Genomic DNA, 23,196 nt, shown 5'->3' with positions numbered 1-23,196 from the left:
TCTTACTTCCCGACGAAGTAAAAATCTGTGAAAGTGAGTTATAGTCTCACTTTTAAAATCTAATATTTTTGGGATGAGAATACATGCGGGTTTTATAAATGATTTACAAAATAGACACAAGTACGTGAAACTACATTCTATGGTTGAATTATCGAAATCGAATATGCCCCTTTTTATTAAGTCTGGTAATCTAAGAATTAGAGAACAGACACCCTAATTGACGCGAATCCTAAAGATAGATCTATCGGGCCCAACAAGCCCCATCCAAAGTACCGGATGCTTTAGTACTTCGAAATTTATATCATATCCGAAGGGTGTCCCGGAATGATGGGGATATTCTTATATATGCATCTTGTTAATGTCGGTTACCAGGTGTTCACCATATGAATGATTTTTATCTCTATGTATGGGATTTGTATTGAAATATGAAATCTTGTGCGCTATTATTATGATTTGATATATATAGGTTAAACCTATAACTCACCAACATTTTTGTTGACGTTTTAAGCATTTTATTCTCAGGTGATTATTAAGAGCTTCCGCTGTCGCATACTTAAATAAGGACGAGATTTGAAGTCCATGCTTGTATGATATTGTGTAAAAACTGCATTCAAGAAACTTATTTTGTTGTAACATATTTGTATTGTAAACCATTATGTAATGGTCGTGTGTAAACAGGATATTTTAGATTATCATTATTTGATAATCTACGTAAAGCTTTTTAAACCTTTATTGATGAAATAAAGGTTATGGTTTGTTTTAAAATGAATGCAGTCTTTGAAAAACGTCTCATATAGAGGTCAAAACCTCGCAACGAAATCAATTAATATGGAACGTTTTTAATTAATAAGAACGGGACATTTCATATCCCACCCATTACCAAAATCAATAACACACGCTCGCAACATGTCTTCTAACGTTTGAATGGTCCTTTCACTCTGACCATCCTTATGCGGATGATAAGCGGTGCTCATATCCAACTTAGTTCCTAAAGCTTCCTGTAAGGATCGCCAAAACCTCAATATATATCGACTGTCTCAGTCTGAAATGATTGATACAGGAACACCATGTTTAGAGACAATCTCCTTCAAATACAAACGAGTAAGCTTCTCCATCGAATATGTTTCCTTAATCGGCAAAAAGTGAGCTGACTTAGTGAGTCGATCTACAATCACTCAAATGGTATCATAGGCTCATAGCCACCCGCAACTCTCGGTAACTTCGTAATAAAATCCATCGTAATACCTTCCCATTTCCACTCGGGAATCTCAGGTTGCACCAACAGTCCTGACAATTTTTGATGTTCAGCTTTAACTTTAGCACAGGTCAAACACTTAGCCACATAAGTAGCCACATCAGCTTTCAAATTAGGCCACCAATACAGCTCCTTAAGATCATGATACATCTTTCCTGAACCAGGATGAATAGAGTACCTAGACTTATGAGCCTCATCTAAAACAAGTTGTCGCAGATCACCATACTTCGGAACCCAAAGACTTCCGGCAAAGTACCTAGTACCATCCGTTCGTATCTCAAACTTCTTATCCATGCCTCTGACATTCTCGTTCACAAAATTCTCCTCCTTTAAGGCTTCTTGTTGTGCCTCAAGAATCTGCCTTGCGAGGTTGGTTCGAATTGTCATATTCAAGGCTCTAAACGTGCGAGGTTTAGCCCTCTCTTTACCACTTAACGCATCGGCTACAACATTGGCTTTTCCCGGATGATATAAAAGTTCACAATCATAATCATTCAACGTCTCAACCCATCTTCGTTGCCTCATATTCAACTGTTTCTGATCAAGGATATTTGAAGACTTTTGTGATCCGTGTACACTGTACTTTTGACCCCATAAAGATAATGTCTCCAAATCTTAAGCGCAAACACAACAGCTCCTAACTCTAAATCATGGGTTGTATAATTCTGTTCGCGGATCTTCAACTGACGTGATGTGTACGCAATAACTTTCTTTCACTGCATCAAAACACCACCGAAGCCCTGACGTGAAGCATCACAATAAACAACAAAATCGTCATTACCCTCAGGCAGTGACAATATCAGAGCGGTAGTCAACTTCTTCTTCAGAGTTTGAAAAGCAGTCTCTTGTTCATCCTTCCACTCATACTTCTTCCCCTTATGCGTTAAAGCAGTCAGAGGTTTCGCTATACGAGAGAAATCTTGAATGAACCTTCGATAATAACCTACCAACCCTAGAAACTGACGAACCTGAGTAGGAGTTTTCGGAATTTCCCACTTCTCGATTGCCTCAATCTTAGCAGGATCAACATGTATTCCCTGTTTACTAACAATATTTCCAAGGAATTGAACTTCTCTTAGCCAGAAAGCACACTTAGAGAACTTAGCGTACAACTCTTCTTTCTACAACAGATCAAGCACCAACTTCAAATGTTCTTCGTGCTCTTCATCACTTTTAGAATAGATAAGGATATCGTCGATGAATACAATAACGAATTTGTCCAGATAGGGTCTGCACACACGGTTCATGAGGTCCATGAACACAGCAGGTGCATTTGTCAATCCGAACGGCATAACAAGGAATTCATAGTGACCGTAACGGGTGCGAAAAGTGGTTTTCGGAACATCAGATTCTTTAACACGCATTTGATGATAACCGGAACGAAGATCGATCTTAGAATAAACAGATGAACCTTAAAGCTGATCGAACAGACCATTGATTCTAGGAAGAGGGTAACGGTTTTTAACTGTAAGCTTGTTCAGTTCACGATAATTAATGCACAAACGAAACGAACCGTCTTTCTTCTTAACAAATGGAACAGGAGCTCCCCAAGGGGACGAACTAGGACGAATAAAACCTTTGTCTAACAACTCACATAGTTGACTTGACAATTCTTGAAGTTCGGAAGGTGCAAGTTGATTAGGAGCACGTGCTACAGGAGCAGCATCGGGAACAAGATCGATTTGAGTTTCTACCGCGCGTTGCGGCGGAAGGCCAGGTAAATCTTCGGGAAATACCTCGGGAAAATTTCTAACAATATGAACATCACCAACGCTCTTCTTTTCTCTATCAGAATCAACAACATGGGCTAGAATAGCATGACAGCCTTTGCGAAGATGTTTATGAACTTTCAAACAACTAATAAGATTTAACTGTCTGCATTTCTTATCCCCAAAAACCATCAGCGGCTCTCCAACCACATTAGTAATACGGACAGCTTTCTCATAGCACACAATCTCAGCACGATTCGCAGACAACTAATCCATACCAATAACAACATCAAAACTGCCTAGGTCAATCGGTATCAAATCTACCTCAAAATCTCTACAAGTCAGATTAATGTTACATTTACGATACACAGTCTTAGCAGTAAGCACTTTACCATTAGCAATCTCTACAACATAAGTATTGTCTAGAGGAGTTAACGGAGTTTTGATTTTTGGACTCAATTTACTCGACACAAAACTCAAATCAGCCCCCGAATCAAATAGTACATAAACTTATAAATTGTTGACCGAGAACGTACCCGTAACAAGTTTAGGATCTTCCTCAGCATCCATGGCATTAATGTTGAATGCTCTTCCACGTGCATTCTCAGTAGTCTTCTTGTTAGGGCAGGCATCACGGAAATGCCCCGACTTACCGCATTCATAACAAACTCTCCGATTACCACCATTTCTCGGCTTCCCATTACCATTACCATTACCACCATTATTACTAGCATTGTTACTACCACCTGCAGCATGAGTAGCAGTACCCGGCATAAGCACCGTACAATCTTTAGCAATGTGTCCCTCCTTGGAACACCTCTTACAAGTAACCATACAATAACCATCATGAGCCTTATAACATCGCGGATACACACGCTGATTACGGTTATTAGAACCAGAAGTATCTTGTTTCTTCTACTGATTTTGGTTCTGGTTGCGGTTGTTATCCCACTTCCTTTTCCCATTATCAGCCTTCTTAACAACCTCCTCACTGGCATCAGTCACAGCTGCCTTACTTCTCCTCAAAATCTTATCATTAAGCTTATGCGCCATAGACATAGTAGCTTCAATAGTCCGGGATCACTAGACTCAACCCCATGCTCAATCCGCTCAAATAACCCATCAATATAAGCTTCAATCTTAAGATTCTCATCAGCATAAGTATTAGGACACAACAAAGTCAACTCGAAGAACCTTTGTTCATAGGCATCTAATTCAGTGCCCTTCATCTACTAGTTCTTAAGCTCAGCTTCTAACTTCTTAAGTTCACCCTGGGGACGATAACGGGTGATCATTCTCTCTTTAAAGTTATTCCAAGTCAAACCATACGCCACATCATTACCTAAACTACTAACCAAGTTATTCCACCAAGTTAATGCACTATCTTTAAGAGTGCAGCTTGCGAAACTAACCTTATCCTCCTCTCGGACTTAGCTAACCCTGAAAATAAACTCAATCTTCTCAAACAAATGAGTAAGTCCAATGGGTCCTTCAGTGCCACTAAATTCTTGTGGACGACTTGCCATAAAAGTCTTGTGGGAGCATCCCACCTGGTTGTTGTTATTCGCATTCACATTAGCATTAGCTGCCATAGCAGCCGCAATCTCTTCGGAGATCAGGCGTTGCATGCGAGCTTCGTTGGACTCACGGGGATGCATGATCTTCAAAACAGAATAACACAACTGTTAGTACTAAGAATAATACCAGTGTTATAAAGGAATAGATTGAACGCAAAAAGATTAACTATTAAAATAATAGTCAATAAACAATATGAGTAATAACATGACAGTTATGATAGTTATAGAAATAGCCACCACATGTATACATACTTTATGATAGAAATCATACAACATACATAGCACCTAACATACATGAACTATATTACGCATAATATAACATGCCAAGAGTCACAACATCAGAAATAAAATATGATAATGATAACAGATGTCATAAAGAAATAACCATCCATACATAAATGAAAAATATCCCATAACAAAATCCTTAATAAAATCCTCGGCAAAACACCGTACATCACCCCAAAAATGAATGTATAAAAGGACATTAAGTCTTATGAAATAAATAATCAATCATGAATCATCACATCACATCTGCTTGGAGCAGGTGTGATAAGCTGGACCGGTATGAGGCTCGTCAGGAGTCTCATACTTCCTCAACTTCCCTTTCACATCCTCCAACTCCGTCTTCAGACCACGAATCACGCTATCAAGAGCCTCGAACTTAGCGTCCACCTCACGGTTACGCTTCCTATTCTCGAACTCGATTCTATGCTTGAAGCTAACGAACATATCCATATCAGCTCTAATCTCATCCATCACCTCGTTATGCAGAAAAACACGCATACAGTCGCTGAGAGCATCAATACGAGTCTCATTCGTATATGCCCTGGTCAAGTGAGTGATGGTAGCCATGTAGTAGTTAACAGAATCTCTTAGGCGAGGCTGTCTTGCACGACGAGCGGCAGTAGATGGTGAAACGGGAGCAGGAACGAAAGTGTTGCTTCAAGCCGACATCTGCAAACAGTAAAACCACAGACCACATACAACATAGAAATATCATAAGCAATAACTTATAATTATTCCTCATACGAAATGAAATGCATAATAATGCTATAACAAAAAGGGTCGGGCTGTAGACTAGACTCTAATGCACCCTAAAGACCAAGGGTTAACCACATTAATGCAGCCTAATTCCCTACAACTATAGCTCTGATACCAACTGTGATAATAGTTGGGGTAGAAACCTACCCAGTGCCTTTCCTGAGAACAGGGTGACCACTGAACGTACCTCAGATACTGATTTTACGGCCCGCCTCTCGGCAACGTACAACCAACCCTAATGGGACCGCGAGGAGCAAGAGCCAATGCTTCGTCACAAGTAACACTGTGAGAACCCCCTCTACGATTAACCCGCTCATAAACGGAATTAAACCAGCTCTGGTACCAACTATGATGGCCCCGTCAATACACTTAACGGCTCCGTCACTTGGTCCCATGGCTTGATCGAACTTAAATGAATTTAATAAACAACATTGCATTCTTTTAATTCAAAAGTTTCCCAAAAAGGAAACATACCAAAATATGTAGTTTAAACAACCCAATATATTAATAAAGTTGACATTAAAACATTGTCAACAAAACCCACAAGCTTAAATTATTCAAAAATAGAATGCAAGTTCAAAGTTTCATAAATGTTTAACAAAATCTACCCAAATGCATGCAGACTCTTCTAACACAGCGGAAGCATCAAACAAACTCAAGTACCTGTGAGAACATGCGAGTAAACTGTCAACAAAAATGTTGAGTGAATTATAGGTTTAAATAAACGTATAAACTTTAGACCACAAGATTTAAAATGTTAGAAAACATAAAACATTATTCCATTATCGATGAGCCACCTGGTAACCACTTAACCCTTTATTTACCCTTGCCAAACACAATAAATAATATACTCTGAACAAGTGTATCTTCAACTAAATACGAAGTACTAAACATTCCGATTATAAATTGCTAGCGCGACTAACTCGAAATAGGGTTGTCAAACCCGATAGATCTATCCGTAGGATTCGCGTTCACCAGTAGAAACCAGTGATTACAGTTACCAGACTAGAGAATATTTTTGTTCAACTCACAATGAATAATTTAACTTTAATTGCCACTTGTGTCTAAATGTAAAAATAAAATACATGTAATCACATCCCAAAAATATACTTTGAAAAGTATGTAAAAACGGGACTATAACTCACCTTAAAGCAAATGAAGTAACCAGACAAAAATGCGAACAGCGATGAAGTAAAGTGATCAAGTATGATCACAACGCCGACCTATAAATAAAGCAGGTCGATATAAATAACTAACTTAGGTTAAGTCTTAGTATGATAGCTATTGTACATGTTGCAAGTAGACATAGAACAACACTCAACATGCATCAGTTTGATCGGAACAGCGTACGGACACATACTTTCTATTTTTAGAAAGTTTCAATTTTTAGCAGGTTCCATTTTTAGAAAGTTTCCATTTTTGGAAAGTTTCTATTTTTGGAAAGTTTCTATTTTAGGAAAGTTTCTATTTTTGGAAAGTTTTTAAATTTTAGGAAAGTTTCTATTTTAGGAAAGTTTCTATTTTAGGAAAGTTTCTATTTTTGAAAAGTTTCCAAATTTAGAAAGTTTCCATATTTAGAAAGTTTCTATTTTTAGAAAGTTTATAAGTTAGGAAAGTTTCCTTAATTAGAAAGTCAACAAAAGTCAACTGAAAGTCAAAGTCCACCGAAAGTCAACTCAAAAGTCAACATTGGTCAAACATAGTCAACATTAATTTTTAAAGTATAAGTTATATTAATAATATAGGTTATAATGTTAATTAAAGACATATATGTATAATTATGTCATAACATAAGTTTAATTAAATTAAATTGAATTATTAAAGTTAACATAAGTTTAAATGATATAATTAATATAACATAAGTATTTAATTAATTAATTAAATATTAGTCATAATATAAGTATTATTAATTAATAATAGATTTTAAATCATATCATAAGTATTATTAATAAATAATGAATTATCAATCATATCATAAGTTTCTAATTATAATTATTAAATCATAAGTATTTAATAATTAAATTATAATTAAATAATAACTAAGCCTTATAATAATTAAATAATTAATTAATCCTTATTATAAGTCTTATTATAATAATCTCATAATATAAGTTTAATACTTACCATAAGTATTTTTCATTAATAATAAAAGTATTATTAATCATAAGTTTAATTAAATATTTAATTAAATCATAATTAATTAATAAATGATATAATAAATATATATATCATAAGTCTTAAATTAAATAATTATTTTTTATATCATAAGTAATTTATTAATAATGAAATTCATTATTTATATCATAAGTATTATTTAATAACCATAAGTTTTAATTAAAAGTTCATCGGGTCATAACTTGAGCCCCGGGAATCCGTTTTCGGCGAGTCTTATATATATATCTTCACCTAACCAACCCACCTGACACATTAGTGTGCTCAAGAACACCCCAAGAACAGCCACCAAGTCGTGACCTATAGCCATTTTTCAACTTGGAGCTTTAATCCGTTCAAAAACATGTTTTAGTCATAACGGGTGATCCGTGGCTCGGATTTCAATGACCCGAACATGAAAGTTCATCCAATCATCAATCCTAACACACTAGTACACCCTAAAGACTCCAAAAGTGGTCACAAAGTCGGACCATACATGTACCAATTCGTTCTTACATTTTAATTTCAATTAAACACCATTTTAATCATATCTAGAGCTCCGGGAATCGAAATAACATGAATCCGGAGTCTAAAATTAATGTCTTGATGAGAGGAACTCATCTAAACACTTTAATTTCACTTTTATAACAGTTAATTTTACAGAAATGATCAAAAATGCTGCTGTCCCAAAACAATCAAACAGAAAACATGAATTAACGAGCATTTCTACGCATACAATCAATAATACAATAACATATAAGCATCATACTATCAAAATAACATATAAAAACAGAAAAATATAAGAAATATCAAAAGGCTAGGGTTAGGGTTTATACCCTAATCAAGAAAAGATGAATGTAGACGCGTAGAGGAGAACGTGTAGAATCCGATTATGCAAATGATTAGATGATCCAAGCAATATTAGATGAAGATGATGGTGGTTTAAGGTGTTGGTGGCGACAGCTCAAATAGGAGGAAGAAGGAGAAGTTTTCACAAAAAAGAAATTAGGTTTAAAATGAGGGAATGGAAATGACCTTGTAAAAATTAAATGGGAAAAACAAAGCTAACACTCCCCCTTAGGGAGTTTCGGCCGAATGGGGTAGGGTGGGCCCCACAAGTGGGCCAACTTTGATAAATGACAATTTCCTTATGGCCCGAACGCTCGATCGAAACCCGAAACCAGAAAACACGACTACGAGATTGAAAATTCGGAGAGATAACAAATATGCGACGAAAAATATATATAAATACTATATATAAATATATGACATTAAAATATCATATCTAAACTAATTTGGACTTAAAAATCCCAAAAGCTCGACCGTTGGTTTGAAAACCGAAAAGATTTGCCGGATAGAAATCCGCGACACGTAGAAACGTACGATTTAAAATATGAATACAAATATTCATTTAACACATAATAATTAATATATTATTACTAAAATAATAATATAGGTCATGGAAATGACGTGGCACGAATAACAATTAACGGGTGTTAAATAATAACGGTAAAAGATAACGGAAAAAGTAGGGTCGTTACACACGTCACCATCCCCTCCTAAACATCTATAAATATGTGAGCAAGATCACCAATCACACAACACTGGATGCATTAATGTAACTCTGCCCAAATCAATTACGATAGCATTACTCCAGTCGTTAGCTTAATTCTGATCAGCACTCCGATCACCATCGGAGCCAATTCACACTAAGATATTAACTTATTCGATTCTGATCGAATAAGGTTAATTCAATCGATTGTTTTACGCCCTTGGAATCCAGATTCCAAATCGGGGTTTGCACAATTATTTGAGCTAAAACATTCGATCTACTCTTTTTTCCAAATCAAGCACTCAAACCCGAAATCTATTCATACTAGACGATTTTGGTTTGATCAACTTGCATCCGAGTGAAGGCCGACTAGTTTGAGCGTGCGGCGGCGGTGGAATGTAAACCCACCCGTATTGTCCTACAGGTGGTTGGCGACGGTTATTCCAACGGTCACCACCACGATGATCCATACGACGACCAGAGTACCGATTTTCATTTTCCGATGAGGCAAGAAGTATATTTGGAGAAGATGAGTTCGAATTAGATGATCGATTATCGTCAAGCTTTGATTCTTCGCTTAGAAGAATGGCCCGAGTTTGAACCCACGTGGGTTGTTTTTCCCGGAGACGAATGGCGCAGGTTACACCATTCCATTTACGTGGCAATCCTTGGAGCGTGTATGCAACAAGGTTCTTGTCCGAAACAGATTCGCCAATATTTTTTAAAAGATCCGCTATAGACTTTATCTTTGTGAGAAAAAAATTCGAAAAAAAAGAAAAAAAATTACTTCCCCCAAAATAGTGCTTCCCCTCTTAATTAAAACTATATATATATATATATATATATATATATATATATATATATATATATATATATATATATATATATATATATATATATAGAGAGAGAGAGAGAGAGAGAGAGATATATATATTCAATCAAGAGGGAAGCACTTTTTTGGGGGAATTAATTTTTTTTCATTTTTTTCGAAATATTTTTTTCAGGCATCAAGATCACATGAAAATATGAACATTTAAAAAAGACACTTTGTGATGAATGTTATTATTTTGGCGGTAAGACGCTCGAAGAAAAAAATGAAAACATTCAACGCATTAAATGTTTTTGATTTCTGAATTTTTTTAAGGGTTTAGAAATTATGGTTTAGAAATTAGGGGGTTAAGAATTAGAGTTTAGCTATTAGGGTTTAGGGTTTAGAAATTAGGGTTTAGGGTTTAGATTAAATATTTTAACAGGAACGGTTTAGGGTTTAGGGTTTAATGTTTTGGATTTAGGGACTAAATCCAAAACACTAAACCCTAAACTCTAAATCGGGCTAAATTTCGAAAAAAAAACACTTTACACAAGATGAAAACAAAACGATGCAAATAAAATCTAATTAAAACATTACTCATGATGAATGTTATTATTTATTTTTCGAGCGATTTACTGCCAAAATAATAATATTCGTCACGAAGTGTCTTTTTTAAATGTTCATATTTTTACCTAATTCTGATGTCTGAAAAAAAACATTTAAAAAAAAACCAAATTAAAAAAAAAATTACTTTCCCCCAAAAAAGTGCTTCCCTCCTGATAATGACCCTATATATATATATATATATATATATATATATATATATATATATATATATATATATATACATAGTGGTAAGATCAAGAGGGAAGTAACCAATCGGGGGGGAAGCAAAAACTTTTTTTTTCTTTTCGTTTTTTGAAAAAACTTTGTTCACGAACATTATAGATGAGATGAAAATATGAACATTTAGTAGAGACACTTTGTGATAAATGTTTTTATTTTGGCGGGAAAACGCTCAAAGAATAAATATATAACAATTATCGTGTTTTTCGAGCGTATGTTGAGGTTTTAGCTATTGGGGTTTAGATATTAGGGTTTAGATATTAGGGTTTATAGGGTTTAGATATTAGGGTTTAGAAATTTAGGGTTTAGGGTTTAGATTTAGGATTTAGATTGAGTTTTTAACACGAACGGTTTAGAGTTTAGGGTTTAGGGTTTAGAGTTTGGGGTTTTGGGTTTATGGAATAAACCCAAAACACCAAACCCTAAACCCTAAACTCTAAATCAGGCTAAATTTTACTTCACAAAACATGGAAAAAAAACGTTCATATTCTTCACGAACAATATTATCTTGAATGTTATTTTTGTCGATCGTTTTCCCGCCTAAATAATAACATTCATCACGAAGTGTCTCTTCTAAATGTTCATATTTTCGTGTGATCTTGATGCCGGAAAAAAAAATTCCAAAAAAAACGAATATTTTTTTTTTTTTTTGCTTCCCCCCGCTTCCCTCCGATTGGTTACTTCCCCATTGATCCTGCCCCTATATATATATATATATATATATATATATATATATATATATATATATATATATATATATATATATATATATATATATATATATATATATATATATATATATATATATATATATATCAAGAGGGAAGTAACCAATCGGGGGGAGCGGGGGGAAGCAAATTCTTTTTTTTTTTTTTCGTTTTTTGAAAAAACTATGTTCACGAACATTATAGATTGGATGAAAATATAAACATTTAATAAAGACACTTTGTGATAAATGTTTTTATTTTGGTGGGAAAACGCTCGAATAACTAATATATAACAATTATCGTGTTTTTCGAGCGTATGTTGAGGTTTTAGATATTAGGGTTTAGATATTAAGGTTTAGATATTAGGGTTTATAGGGTTAGATATTAGGGTTTAGAAATTTAGGGTTAAGGGTTTGGATTTAGGGTTTAGATTTAGGATTTAGATTGAGTTTTTAACACGAACGGTTTAGAGTTTAGGGTTTGGTGTTTTGGGTTTATGGAATAAACCCAAAACACCAAACCCTAAACTCTAAATCCGGCTAAATTTTACTTCACAAAACATGAAAAAAAACGTTAACATTCTTCACAAACAATATTATCTTGAATGTTATTTTTGTCGATCGTTTTCCCGCCTAAATAATAACATTTCATCACGAAGTGTCTTTTCAAAATGTTCATATTTTCGTGTGATCTTGATGCCTGAAAAAAATTCCAAAAAAAAAACGAAAAAAAGAAAAAAAATTTGCTTCCCCCGATTGGTTACTTCCCCATTGATCTGCCCATATATATATATATATATATATATATATATATATATATATATATATATATATATATATATATATATATATATATATATATATATATATATATATATATATATATATATATAAACGCCCGAGTTTATCTGTATTGGGGCGTTTCTTTGAGGCCTCAGTTGCATTCCAACACCAAAAGAAACGCACGTTTCTTTTTTTCTTTTTATTTTAAAAATATTATTTTTATCCCTTTTTAATACTTAACCCAATTATATTTTAACATATAATCACAATACTCCTAACCAACCCCACCACTACTCCACCCAAAAAAGAAACATGTCATAGTCACCAAAAAAGAGCAAAAAGCAAGAAACACGTGTAAGAAACGCCACTCACCACTACGAGTGGTTTGATTAATTCGATTTATCGTTAAACCCAACTTAGTTGTATGCAGCTTAATCGATTATTCGCTTATTGTTTCGACTCTTTTTCAAGTCATCCCACTATGTACTATTAGTGAGTTTTGATATGTTTACATTCCGCAACTCTTAATTTTGGAGCGGGATTCATATGTAAACCTTAAGTATTATGAACACTTTTTTAACGACGGTTAAGAGTCACTAACGGGGGGTCCGAACGCAATGCCGACCCCCCACCCACCCGATCACTTATTTCCTATGACGAACCAATACAGTCCTACCGTCTCTTAGGAGGAAACCCCCCAAGGCGAATCCACACGAGCATCACGTATGGTAAAACCCCCTCGAGTGAGGCTCGAACGCAAGACGTCTGAGACCTCCAATGCCCATGAAATGGGCGTGTAACCTCAAGCGAAATATTTTGCAGCTCATGAGACCCTGACAAGCTGACCTCCCTTATAGAAAGTCAGGTCACCACCAATACACCAACACCTTGACGTTACTGTCAAAATCACGCACTCGATTTAATCATACAACCCTTCAACAACAAGAACCGTGAGCTCAAACCAACTCTTAATTTCAAAAACAACTACATTACGAGTTCTAACGAACAAACAGACCAAAAATCAAACACCTTATTATTGTTGCATTTTCTCTTTAAGACCTCCAAGCGGCCCATAACTTTTCGGCGTTGACCTTTGTTGACTACAGTTACAGTTACTAGTATTAAGATTTTGACCACATTTAAGACACAAACCTTTACACATCGGATCACACAACGCGCTGATCTTTATTTCCAGATGCACCATGTCTCTAACATTCTTGGATATATCTATTACTTTTTCTTCAGGAGGGAAATAAAGCCAGTCATCTAAATCGACCGATGCTTCATCATCATTTTCCTGTTCGCTTTGACCATAAATTACTCCCATGTTTATGATTTCAGGTTCTTCTATTGGCTCTTCAGTTAGTACAAGTGAGAAATTGGAAAACACGCAATCAGCAGCCGGTCCACCACACCTTAATTTAACACAAACAGATATTAATCACTATTTTCTATACAAATGTTTAATTTACATAACAAGGTTGCAAACCTCGCTATAATCTGGGGAGTACTTGGGTGAGACTTTTGAAGGAGTAATTTGTTAATTGGAGATTACTCTTTCGTTGACCAAAGTTGACATTTTATGAATAAATACATAAAATATAAATAAACATATTAAACCTTAAGGATGAACATAAACTTTCACATAATTGTCAGAAAACAAAAGCATTAATCGTTAAAAACTCTACAACTCTAATTTAATTACATAATAAAATGTTGACCAATTATGACTTTCACTGATTTTGATCACCTAAATCCGACTTTGACCAACTAAATACGGTTTGACCCTTTGACCGATGTTGACCAATTAATCAAACAGATTTTGGAAAATCGGATCGGTCTGTTCTTAAAAAGGAGTGTTCTTAAAAAGGAGTAATCAGGAGTACTCGTGGAGTTTTACAACAGTGGATAATACCATTATACCATTAATTTGTCAAAAGATATGAAAATTCCACTGAAACGTTACCTATTGCATCCGAGAGTTAAGACGGTACGTATGATCCCATCAAGCTTCAAATTCTGTTTTTTCCTGGTGACATCAACGGAGATCAAAACCGGAGTTCCATTTGGAAAATCTTTCACCGACTTTGTGACTCGTAATCCCATCAAAGAGGCTCGAGATTTTGAAACTTCGGTCGAAAGGTGTCCTAACCCTAATCTTTCTAAAGTTGTACAATACTCAAAGTGAGTAATTGAAGGGTTTCTTTGGTACATAATCGCACCTTCCCAGGGTGAATCCATGTCATCTTCATCTTGATCGGTCCAATTGTATTCCGTAACACTTTCATCATCCGTAAGCTCATAATTGGAGTTTATGGATTCTCTTGTTATGAATTCCAAATGTGATTTACGTTTTAGAAGCACGGATGTATGCTCATTAGCAAATAAGCATTTTCGAAGAATGTTGTGATTAATGGAATAGCAGTTCGGATGTGATGATGACGATATTTGTGGCTTTAGAATGTGAGTCTCCTTGACATTATTATTATTAACATAACAACAAGAAGCCATAAAGGATGATGACAGTATGAGAGGCATTTTAACTTTAGTTTACAGAAAGATGAATGACCTTGTTGATTATTAATCGGACAAGATTCCAAAGTAAAGTATGGAACAAGCTAAAATACACTACGAGATTATGAAATAGGACTTCGAAGTGTGCAGAGGTATAAGAAAGTCATGTGTCAACTGTAACAAACGGCTCCTGAAAGATATTCAGAACAAATTAATCGAATATACAAGAAATCGTAACACAATAAACATCCTATGCAGGATACACATGATGAACATAGTTATGCAAGTGAGATTGTAAAGAAAAACAAAAAGTACATTTGTAACAAATTCTCCAGCTAAAAAAAAAAAAAAAATCAATCTATTTACAATAAGTTATTATCCAACCATCCAATTTCAATACTTCTTCATTCCAGAAGGATGTATGTGCTAAATCCTAGTTCAAGATTTTATTTTTTTATTTTAAATTTTTGTGTACAGCATACCACTAAGAACTAAAACCTGCAAAAATTGAACTTGAGGCAACTCCTTTATGGTGCTCAAGGTTTCAAGAATCAAAGATTAATATAACATTTCATAATATTTAAACAACATATTAATTCCATTTACATATATCTGAAATCATGGTACATAAATCCCAAAAAGCAATGAACTTTGTGACTGGAAACTAAAATTAGAAGAGTATATAATAGTAAATTTCAAAATTCAATAATAATAGTCAATTCTTAGCTTTTAAAAGCTGGTCTCAATTTACCAAATTATGAAACTTGCAAAATTTTTATTAATAATCCGATAAATAAACATAAAAGTTAGAGGAAACAACGGCGATTGGAGATGAATTTGTTTAATTCCAAACATGAATCAAAAAGGAAAATAAAAAAACAAGAAGAAAGATTCAATAATTTGATAGATTCATATCATCAAAACCCTAAACGTTAATGTTAGTGAGAGTGAGAGAAAGGTATGAGTACCTGAATGTAATTGGAGATGGTTAAAACCCAAATGAATGTTGTTTCCTGAAATCCTTTATCCAAATATTCAATACAGTGTTTATGCGGTTTTGGGATTGTAAAGGATAAATGAATAAAAAAAGACAAATGACCCGAAAAATTAACCCATGTTATCAAATTTAACAATAAAAGTAATACTCGGTATGACTTTTTCAAATCTTCGAAAAGGATTACGTGTTTCAATTTTTGTCCGAAAAAGATTATGATTTGAAAAAAGTGTGCAATTGAGATAATATCGTCAAATTTATTAATGATCTAAGTGTAATTTTAGAGTATTAATTACTGTACTAAGTACTCCGTATTTATTTATGGGGAAAACCCTCACATGACCCAATTTCTAATTTCTAAAAGTTTTTAAAAAAAAATCATAATTGCCAAAAAAAAAAAAAAAAAAAACTCTTTTCATCACGCACTACGCATAATGCTTGTAACTTGGTATGTGATGCGTATTAACGAGATAACGCCTGAGAGAAATATTTTTCTTCACGAACACACACCGCGCACCGTGCGTGGACCGTGGTGCATCGTGCTTGTTGGACGAATACTTTGAATGGCCATATCTTTTGACTCGTAGTTCTGATTTAGTCGCCGTTATTTTGAAATCTTGTATTTTTTAGATCTATCCGTTGATACGTTTCTGAAGTGACAAAAATAATTTTGAAATTTAGACCTGGTATGATATTGTGATTGTTTTCTAATTAACCTAGAAAATACTCGACTTGCGAAATGAGACTTTTTTCAAATTGAATGAGGGATTTCGTGTATTTTTGGTCGACAATGGTGATAAACACATCACAATTTAGAATGCTATATAGCAAGTTATGAGCAGTCAAAGTGCGTTGAAAGTCAAAATCAATGAAAACGTTAAAATTGAAGGTCTTCGAGGCCGAATTTTCAAAACAAAATTGGACAAACCGCCTTCGAGCTATTATTTCAAAAAAAATTGGGACAAACTGCCTACGGCAGTTTTCCAATGGATAGAACTCCAAAAATACACGATTAAAAAAAAACGATAACTAAATCGGAGTTACAAGACGAAAGATACGACTATTCAAAGTTCAGACTTTTTGGGACCGAGCACCATGCACCAAGCACCACACATAGTGCGTGGTGTTTGGCGCATGTTTACGAGGAAAAATGGTTGTCTCGTTGAATATATCGGTAACACGCATCACACACGGGTTTGCACACATTATGCTTAGTGCTTGATACGTGATCAGGGACATATTTGCAATTACGCCTTTTTAAAAGGCATATTGTTAAATACTTTTAGAAATTGGGGCATTTTGACCAATTTTCCTTTATTTATTTATATTTATATGTATTGAAATATAGAGCAAGTGGTACAACTCTATTTCAATTTTCCTTTAAATTAAATTTTCCTTTATGGCGTAGTGGGAGTGACTTGTCTTCCCATATGGGAAGTCAAGGGTACAACTCTTATTCGCTGCAAAATTTCTCTTGTTGTTACCCGCCCGTTTCATGGGCCTCGGAGGTTGCGGACCTCTTGCATGGGTTTTCTCCTGAGGGGCGGTCGTACCAAGAAAATGATCGGATGAATGGGTGTCGACATCATGTTCGACCCCCCGTCGGTGACTCTAATCGCCATTGAAAAAAAAATTGTACTATCAAAGCACAAATAAGTGTCCCCGCAGCTTTGGCTCAGTGGACATGTGGTGGTGCCTAGCACCCCCGCCGGGCTAGAGGTCTCAGGTTCGAGCCTCGTCACCTACAAAGGATATTATTTGAAAGAAATTCCTTGAGGGTGGCCCAAAGGGAAGGTTTTACCGACCCGCTCCGGGACTAAGGTCCGGCCTGCCTGCCCCGTATGGGATGGTTTAAGGGTCGGAGAGTGTGGTTCGGGTTTCCTGCCCGAACGCGTGTGTGTGTGCAAATGATGACTAGGCTTCGGTCCGGACTGATGCAAGCTTGCCGTTCAAAAAAAAAAAAAAAAAAAAGCACAAATAAGCGAAAATATTATATATGACAAAATAGTTATATGTGTTTCGGATGAAATAAATGAGCAAGAACAAAATAACCAATCCTATGCTTCTATAAAACCCTTGTTATAAAAACATAATCTCAAACACCCTGTAACTTCATTTTTAGCTTTGTATAATCTTGTTCAATTTTATATGGTTGATGTCAAATTTCCATGGTTTGATGTAACTAGTTTATGCAAGAGCGTTTAACTCGATTCAGATTAAGCCAACTTTGCTAATTTACATGTTTAACCTGCTAGCTATTGAACTCGAATCAGCTCATTCATAACATGATAACAATAAAAGCATCACCATTACAAGCAGGCAAAAGATTAAGTTTTATTATTAGTTAGTGGTTTGAAAAAATCATAAATTTCCTTTACAACTCATTACAAAACCTAAACCTGTTGAGATAGGAGTACAAGCAAGCCTTGAGGGCCAACTAATATTTCATTAAGGAAACTGATCAAACCGAACCAAACAACAGGCGTTACGTCAACTCCACCAAGGGGTGGAATCACCTTTCGTGTAACTATCAAAATTGGCTCTGTAGGGGCGTATGCCACTACATACGGAAATTTCCCAACCGGCAGCTTCGGATACCATGACATCACGATTCTTACGATGAAAAGGAACGAAAATGCTGATAAAAACGGCCCCAATAAGGCTATTGCTAACTTAGCTGTGCCTGGGTCAAGATCCATCAAAAGCAAACTTTGTGTATGCTCAGATATTCCATCTGATATGTCTCTTCTGTGTAGGATTAACATATTTTAAACAATAATTAGTCAAATTTATGATCACAGTTGGAGGTGGCAAGATGGGTTAGTTTGGTAACGGGTTGAAGTTGACCCGAAAAACCTTTTTGTCTATATTATTTAACTGTTTTAATGCAATGATTATGAGTACATAAAGAAAGATTATAGCACTAGTAATAATTTTAGACATCTGAATAAAGCAATTGGAGGTAGTGCGCATGAAAGTTTACACTTTGATCAACTTTCAACCCATTTGACTTTGACCCATTTGATCCATTTGCCTGGTACCCATTTTAGTGAAATATTTTCTACTTTGACCTATAACAGATATGCCATTTGTTATGTCTCTTATAGTCTTATGTGTAGGATCAACAGATTACAAACAATAATTAGTCAAATTTGTGATCACAATTGGAGGTGACAAGATCGGTTAGTTTGGCATAATATCAACATATCAATATCGTTTCCCCTAGGCAGAAAAGTTTTTTTTTTTTTTTTTTTTTTTTTTTTTTTTTTTGGAAAAGGCAAACTCGCACACCCCACATGAAATTTTTCACAAATATATACAAATGTCTACCACTGGAGTTGAACCCACAACCTCTTGGCTACCGCTAGGCTCATGGTCCTTTAGTAAAATTGTTTAAATGTTACAAGAATGTTTTCCTGATTTATAATTATAAATTATTAAAGGGTATTTTCTGTACTTACGTAATAGTCAAATACTGGTGTTAAAATATACTTGTGGCCTAGGCGCCTTAGCTTCAAGTTTTGAAGAAAGAAAAAAATAAATAAAAAAATCAAAGATTCACATACATAAGTTGTGCAGAGTTGTCTGAAGCTGATAACGGAACTTCGATACTAGGAACTGCAACATGTAATGCTCGATATCTATGAACTCGTTGATTTGAGACTCGTTTTGTTGGGCATATAAATCTTTTCTGTAAAAAGCAATAAAGCACACTTATTTTTATATGAGCAGTAGTAAAATACAATACTCTTTACCAAAAACAAAACAAACTTGAAAAGATTTCACATTTAGGCTGAACAACTTATCTACCTTTCACCTCATAAATGAATTAAATTGGCCAACAATAATGTGATTACTTATTTAAACTCTTCAAATTGTCTATGTCAAAGTACTGAACTTGAATACTACTTATGAAACATATACATCTTCGTAAAAATTACAAATCCACTTGGGGCAGGTGCCCCCTGCCCCTTACTAGTTTCACCTATAGGTAGCCTGGAAACCTTATCGGTTTCTCGTATATATATATATTCATGTATACCTATAAAAGTGGGAATTTAATCTCATGTAATTGTTTCATCCAATGGTACACATATAATGATTTCCAAAATAACCATAAAATATATGGGCTTTTCTTCACATAATAATAAATTTATAACAAATTAAAGTAGGATCAAACAAATAGAAAGAAAGTATGATTTGCTTACAGGGGGTAACAAGTTTGATCCATTTGGGGATGAAATCAGGTGCAGTGGTATAGAATAACCTGTTTACCAAGATGAAGAAGAAGAAAAGATTGCAGATTTTGGTGAGCAATTGAAAGATGAAATTGGTAACATAATAATAATGTGTGAATATGAAAAAAAAATAATGTTGTAGAACCCTTACCTTTGGTTTGAAATGAAACAGCCATCTGAAAATTGGTATGATAAGACTTTGGGCCTTCAAAGTAAGTGGAAGGCTATCCTGAGTTCTAGCAACTGCACTTTGGTTCTGATAGATAAGCAAAAAGTCATTTATACCCTTACAACCCATTTTACCCCAATTTTCAGTTTTAAATTTATTCTATTTTTATTTTTATTTTGTCAAAAATTAATTAATTAAGACAAAATTGTCAAAATGGTTCATTTGTCCATTTTTGCCTTTTTGTCCGTGTATTTTAAAAATTGCAATTTTAAATGTGTCTAATTTAGTCTCTAAAAACATTTTTCAGTCCAAAGTTCGTCCCCGTGTTAAGTGTGTGATCCCCGTAGTTTTGCCAAATTTACACAGGGAGTCCAAAATATTAACGGATGTTAAAAATTTCGTTAAAATTCGTCACCCCATGTTCTATAGTTTTCACCGATTAATTTCCACCTTCCCCTAAACAGGTAAATCTTCACTCACATAAATGTACTATACTATTATTGTTTATTTCATTCTATATCTATATTTGATAAATCTTCTTAATTCGTTTTGTTTTTAGGGTTTTAGGCTTTGATAACTTTTGACTTTGATTTTAACCTAGGTCAAAATCCAACTAATGGTAAACGTGTGTTCTTAATATTAGTCAAATTGTTGTTGTTGTCTTTGACTACTGAGTGTATGTCAAATAAGTCGCGACTCGGGGAGAACTCGGCAGAAGATTTTTGAGGAGTTCTCTGCGACTCGGGGAGAACTCGGATGTTGCCTTTCGTTGACTTTCATTAATTCTCTAAAAGAGGATCCGATACGCACATCCCTTAACCGAGGGATTTCACTTTGCTAGCCATACCCGTCCATTATCTCTCAACGAGATTTACCACATTACCACCTTGGTGATAATTCAAATCCAAAATCATAGGTACAATTTAACCGAAATTGTACTCTACCACAAATCGACCAAATCTAGGTCCCAACACAATTTTCGGATCTTACTAAAACGTCATCCGAAATCTCACACTAGAACTTCCTCGGGCGGGAGTGTAACTCCCCCACTTGGAACTACGTCTCATAACCGCATCTCGTACAACCGTACCATGCTACCAAAGGTAGACTTTACCAACAATTGGGTTCACACGACCCATCACCATATCTTGCTCCCACCTTGAGCATACGAAGGATTTTAACCAATCCTTAAACACTTCGAACGAAAAGTGTACCGCAAATTACACCACTCTACTCTCGCAATCATCCAATTGCTTTAGTTTGTCAAATTTCACCCGATCACTCATGTACCTAAGGGTTTCACTTCGGTACCCTAAGTACAATGTAACCACAACATAATCGGAGTCGAACACCACGCTAGTAGGTATAAAAGAGGCACCTAATGTCGCGTCACGTAGACTCCTTTACCAACATACATCGAGATCAAACACTCGATCTTTTTCGGGTTCCAATCCACCCGGTGAACCTCATGGTTCATCAACTTCCACACTATAGCGAACACGCGCTTAACAATCGAACACCAAAACCCATTTTCATGGCTTGGTAGAAACATTTCCCAAATACTAAGGAATGCTTGGTTGCACCAAGTCTTACGCCCTTCGCTCAACAATCAAACGCCACCATAGGGTACTTCCATTAGGAACGTCACCCTTAACACCAACATGCACAACACCATGCATTTAACAACCAAACTCAACGACACTTAATAAATAATCAAAGGACATATTTATTAAAACGAAACGTACCTTAACGTCTCCTTGTCGCACCCGTCCCCGCTAACTTGGGACATTCCGACTTACGATGTCCTTCTTTTTGGCAATTGAAGCACACCATGCCATCACTCTTTGGTACCGAACATTTCCAAGACTTGTGACCCCTCACGCCACAATTGTAACATCTAGGCACACTAGAACGCACTAGAATCCAATATACTCATCCGCGTACCACCCGTGCTCACTCTCGGACCCTTAGTCCTCTTACTTGGAGCACCATACGAAACAACCCTTCTCTCACTTGAAGGTTCACACCTCTTCGATCGTGAATATGACTCGAAACCTCTAGCCAAGTCAAATAATTTCGCAAACGATTTCGCTTGACCCCGGCTAATTTTACTCTTCAAGTCATCATTCAAGGTCCGATAGAAATCTTACATCAACAAATGATCATTCCCCAAATACTCCGGGCAAAAACGAGCCTTCGCCATAAAGGTCGTCTTGAGAGTATTCAAATCCATAGAACCCTGTTGCAAATTTCGCAACTCATTACGCATTTTCGACAAATCGGCTGAAGTTCGGAACTCCTCGAAGAATTCCTTCTTAAACTCGTCCCATGATAACGCCATAAACGATTCACCACCGACAAGATCAATCTTACCATCCAACCAATCCTTTGCTCTACCAAGCAACAAGCACGTAGCGAGCCTCGTCCTCTTCTCGGGAGGACATTCAATTGTTCGAAAACACCCTTCGACATCCGAGATCCAAGTTGTGCTTATCAAAGGATCCGGTTCTCCATCGTACATCGGGGGTTTAGTCCTCATGAAGCTTTTAAGACAACGCTCCATCTCACAACTACCTTGAAGTTCGGAATACTTCCTATCCATTTCTTCTCGAAACGTACTCATTTGCTCCGCAACGGCGGCCGCAACTCTAGCGTTAAACTCCACGTCGTTCGTCTCGATCCCATTTCCCGTCGCCATTCTAAGGAATGCAAAGCGATTAGATCACGAACGTATAAAGCACACACACAATACCGCCCCCATCTTGCTAAACACTCATCGTACATCACTTGCTAGACCCAATTTGCACTCGTAATAAGGTTTGCAAGTCCTTATTACGCATACACGCCGTA

At 35.6% G+C, this 23,196-nt stretch overlaps 2 protein-coding genes across 2 annotated transcripts; both read right to left on the bottom strand.

The window, feature by feature from the left end:
• Window positions 1–13,371: 13,371 nt before the first annotated feature.
• LOC139857904 (large ribosomal RNA subunit accumulation protein YCED homolog 1, chloroplastic) lies at window positions 13,372–16,024 on the bottom strand. Its single transcript, XM_071846755.1, has 3 exons — window positions 15,914–16,024; window positions 14,398–15,135; window positions 13,372–13,846 (listed from the first exon to the last, which is right to left on the bottom strand). The coding sequence occupies exons 2-3, from the start codon at window positions 14,967–14,969 to the stop codon at window positions 13,465–13,467; spliced, it is 954 nt and encodes a 317-aa protein (XP_071702856.1). The 5' UTR covers window positions 14,970–15,135; window positions 15,914–16,024; the 3' UTR covers window positions 13,372–13,464.
• Window positions 16,025–18,229: 2,205 nt separating this feature from the next.
• LOC139860105 (protein COFACTOR ASSEMBLY OF COMPLEX C SUBUNIT B CCB3, chloroplastic) lies at window positions 18,230–20,475 on the bottom strand. The gene is made up of 3 exons (XM_071848879.1): window positions 20,329–20,475; window positions 19,506–19,630; window positions 18,230–18,687 (listed from the first exon to the last, which is right to left on the bottom strand). The coding sequence occupies exons 1-3, from the start codon at window positions 20,473–20,475 to the stop codon at window positions 18,333–18,335; spliced, it is 627 nt and encodes a 208-aa protein (XP_071704980.1). The 3' UTR covers window positions 18,230–18,332.
• Between the last annotated feature and the right edge of the window lie 2,721 nt (window positions 20,476–23,196).

The sequence above is a fragment of the Rutidosis leptorrhynchoides genome, chromosome 7 (genome assembly GCF_046630445.1).
Source record: "Rutidosis leptorrhynchoides isolate AG116_Rl617_1_P2 chromosome 7, CSIRO_AGI_Rlap_v1, whole genome shotgun sequence".
Classification (NCBI taxonomy): Eukaryota; Viridiplantae; Streptophyta; class Magnoliopsida; order Asterales; family Asteraceae; genus Rutidosis; species Rutidosis leptorrhynchoides.
Note: the sequence above shows the minus strand (reverse complement) of the source record. Positions and strands in the feature narration are given on the sequence as shown.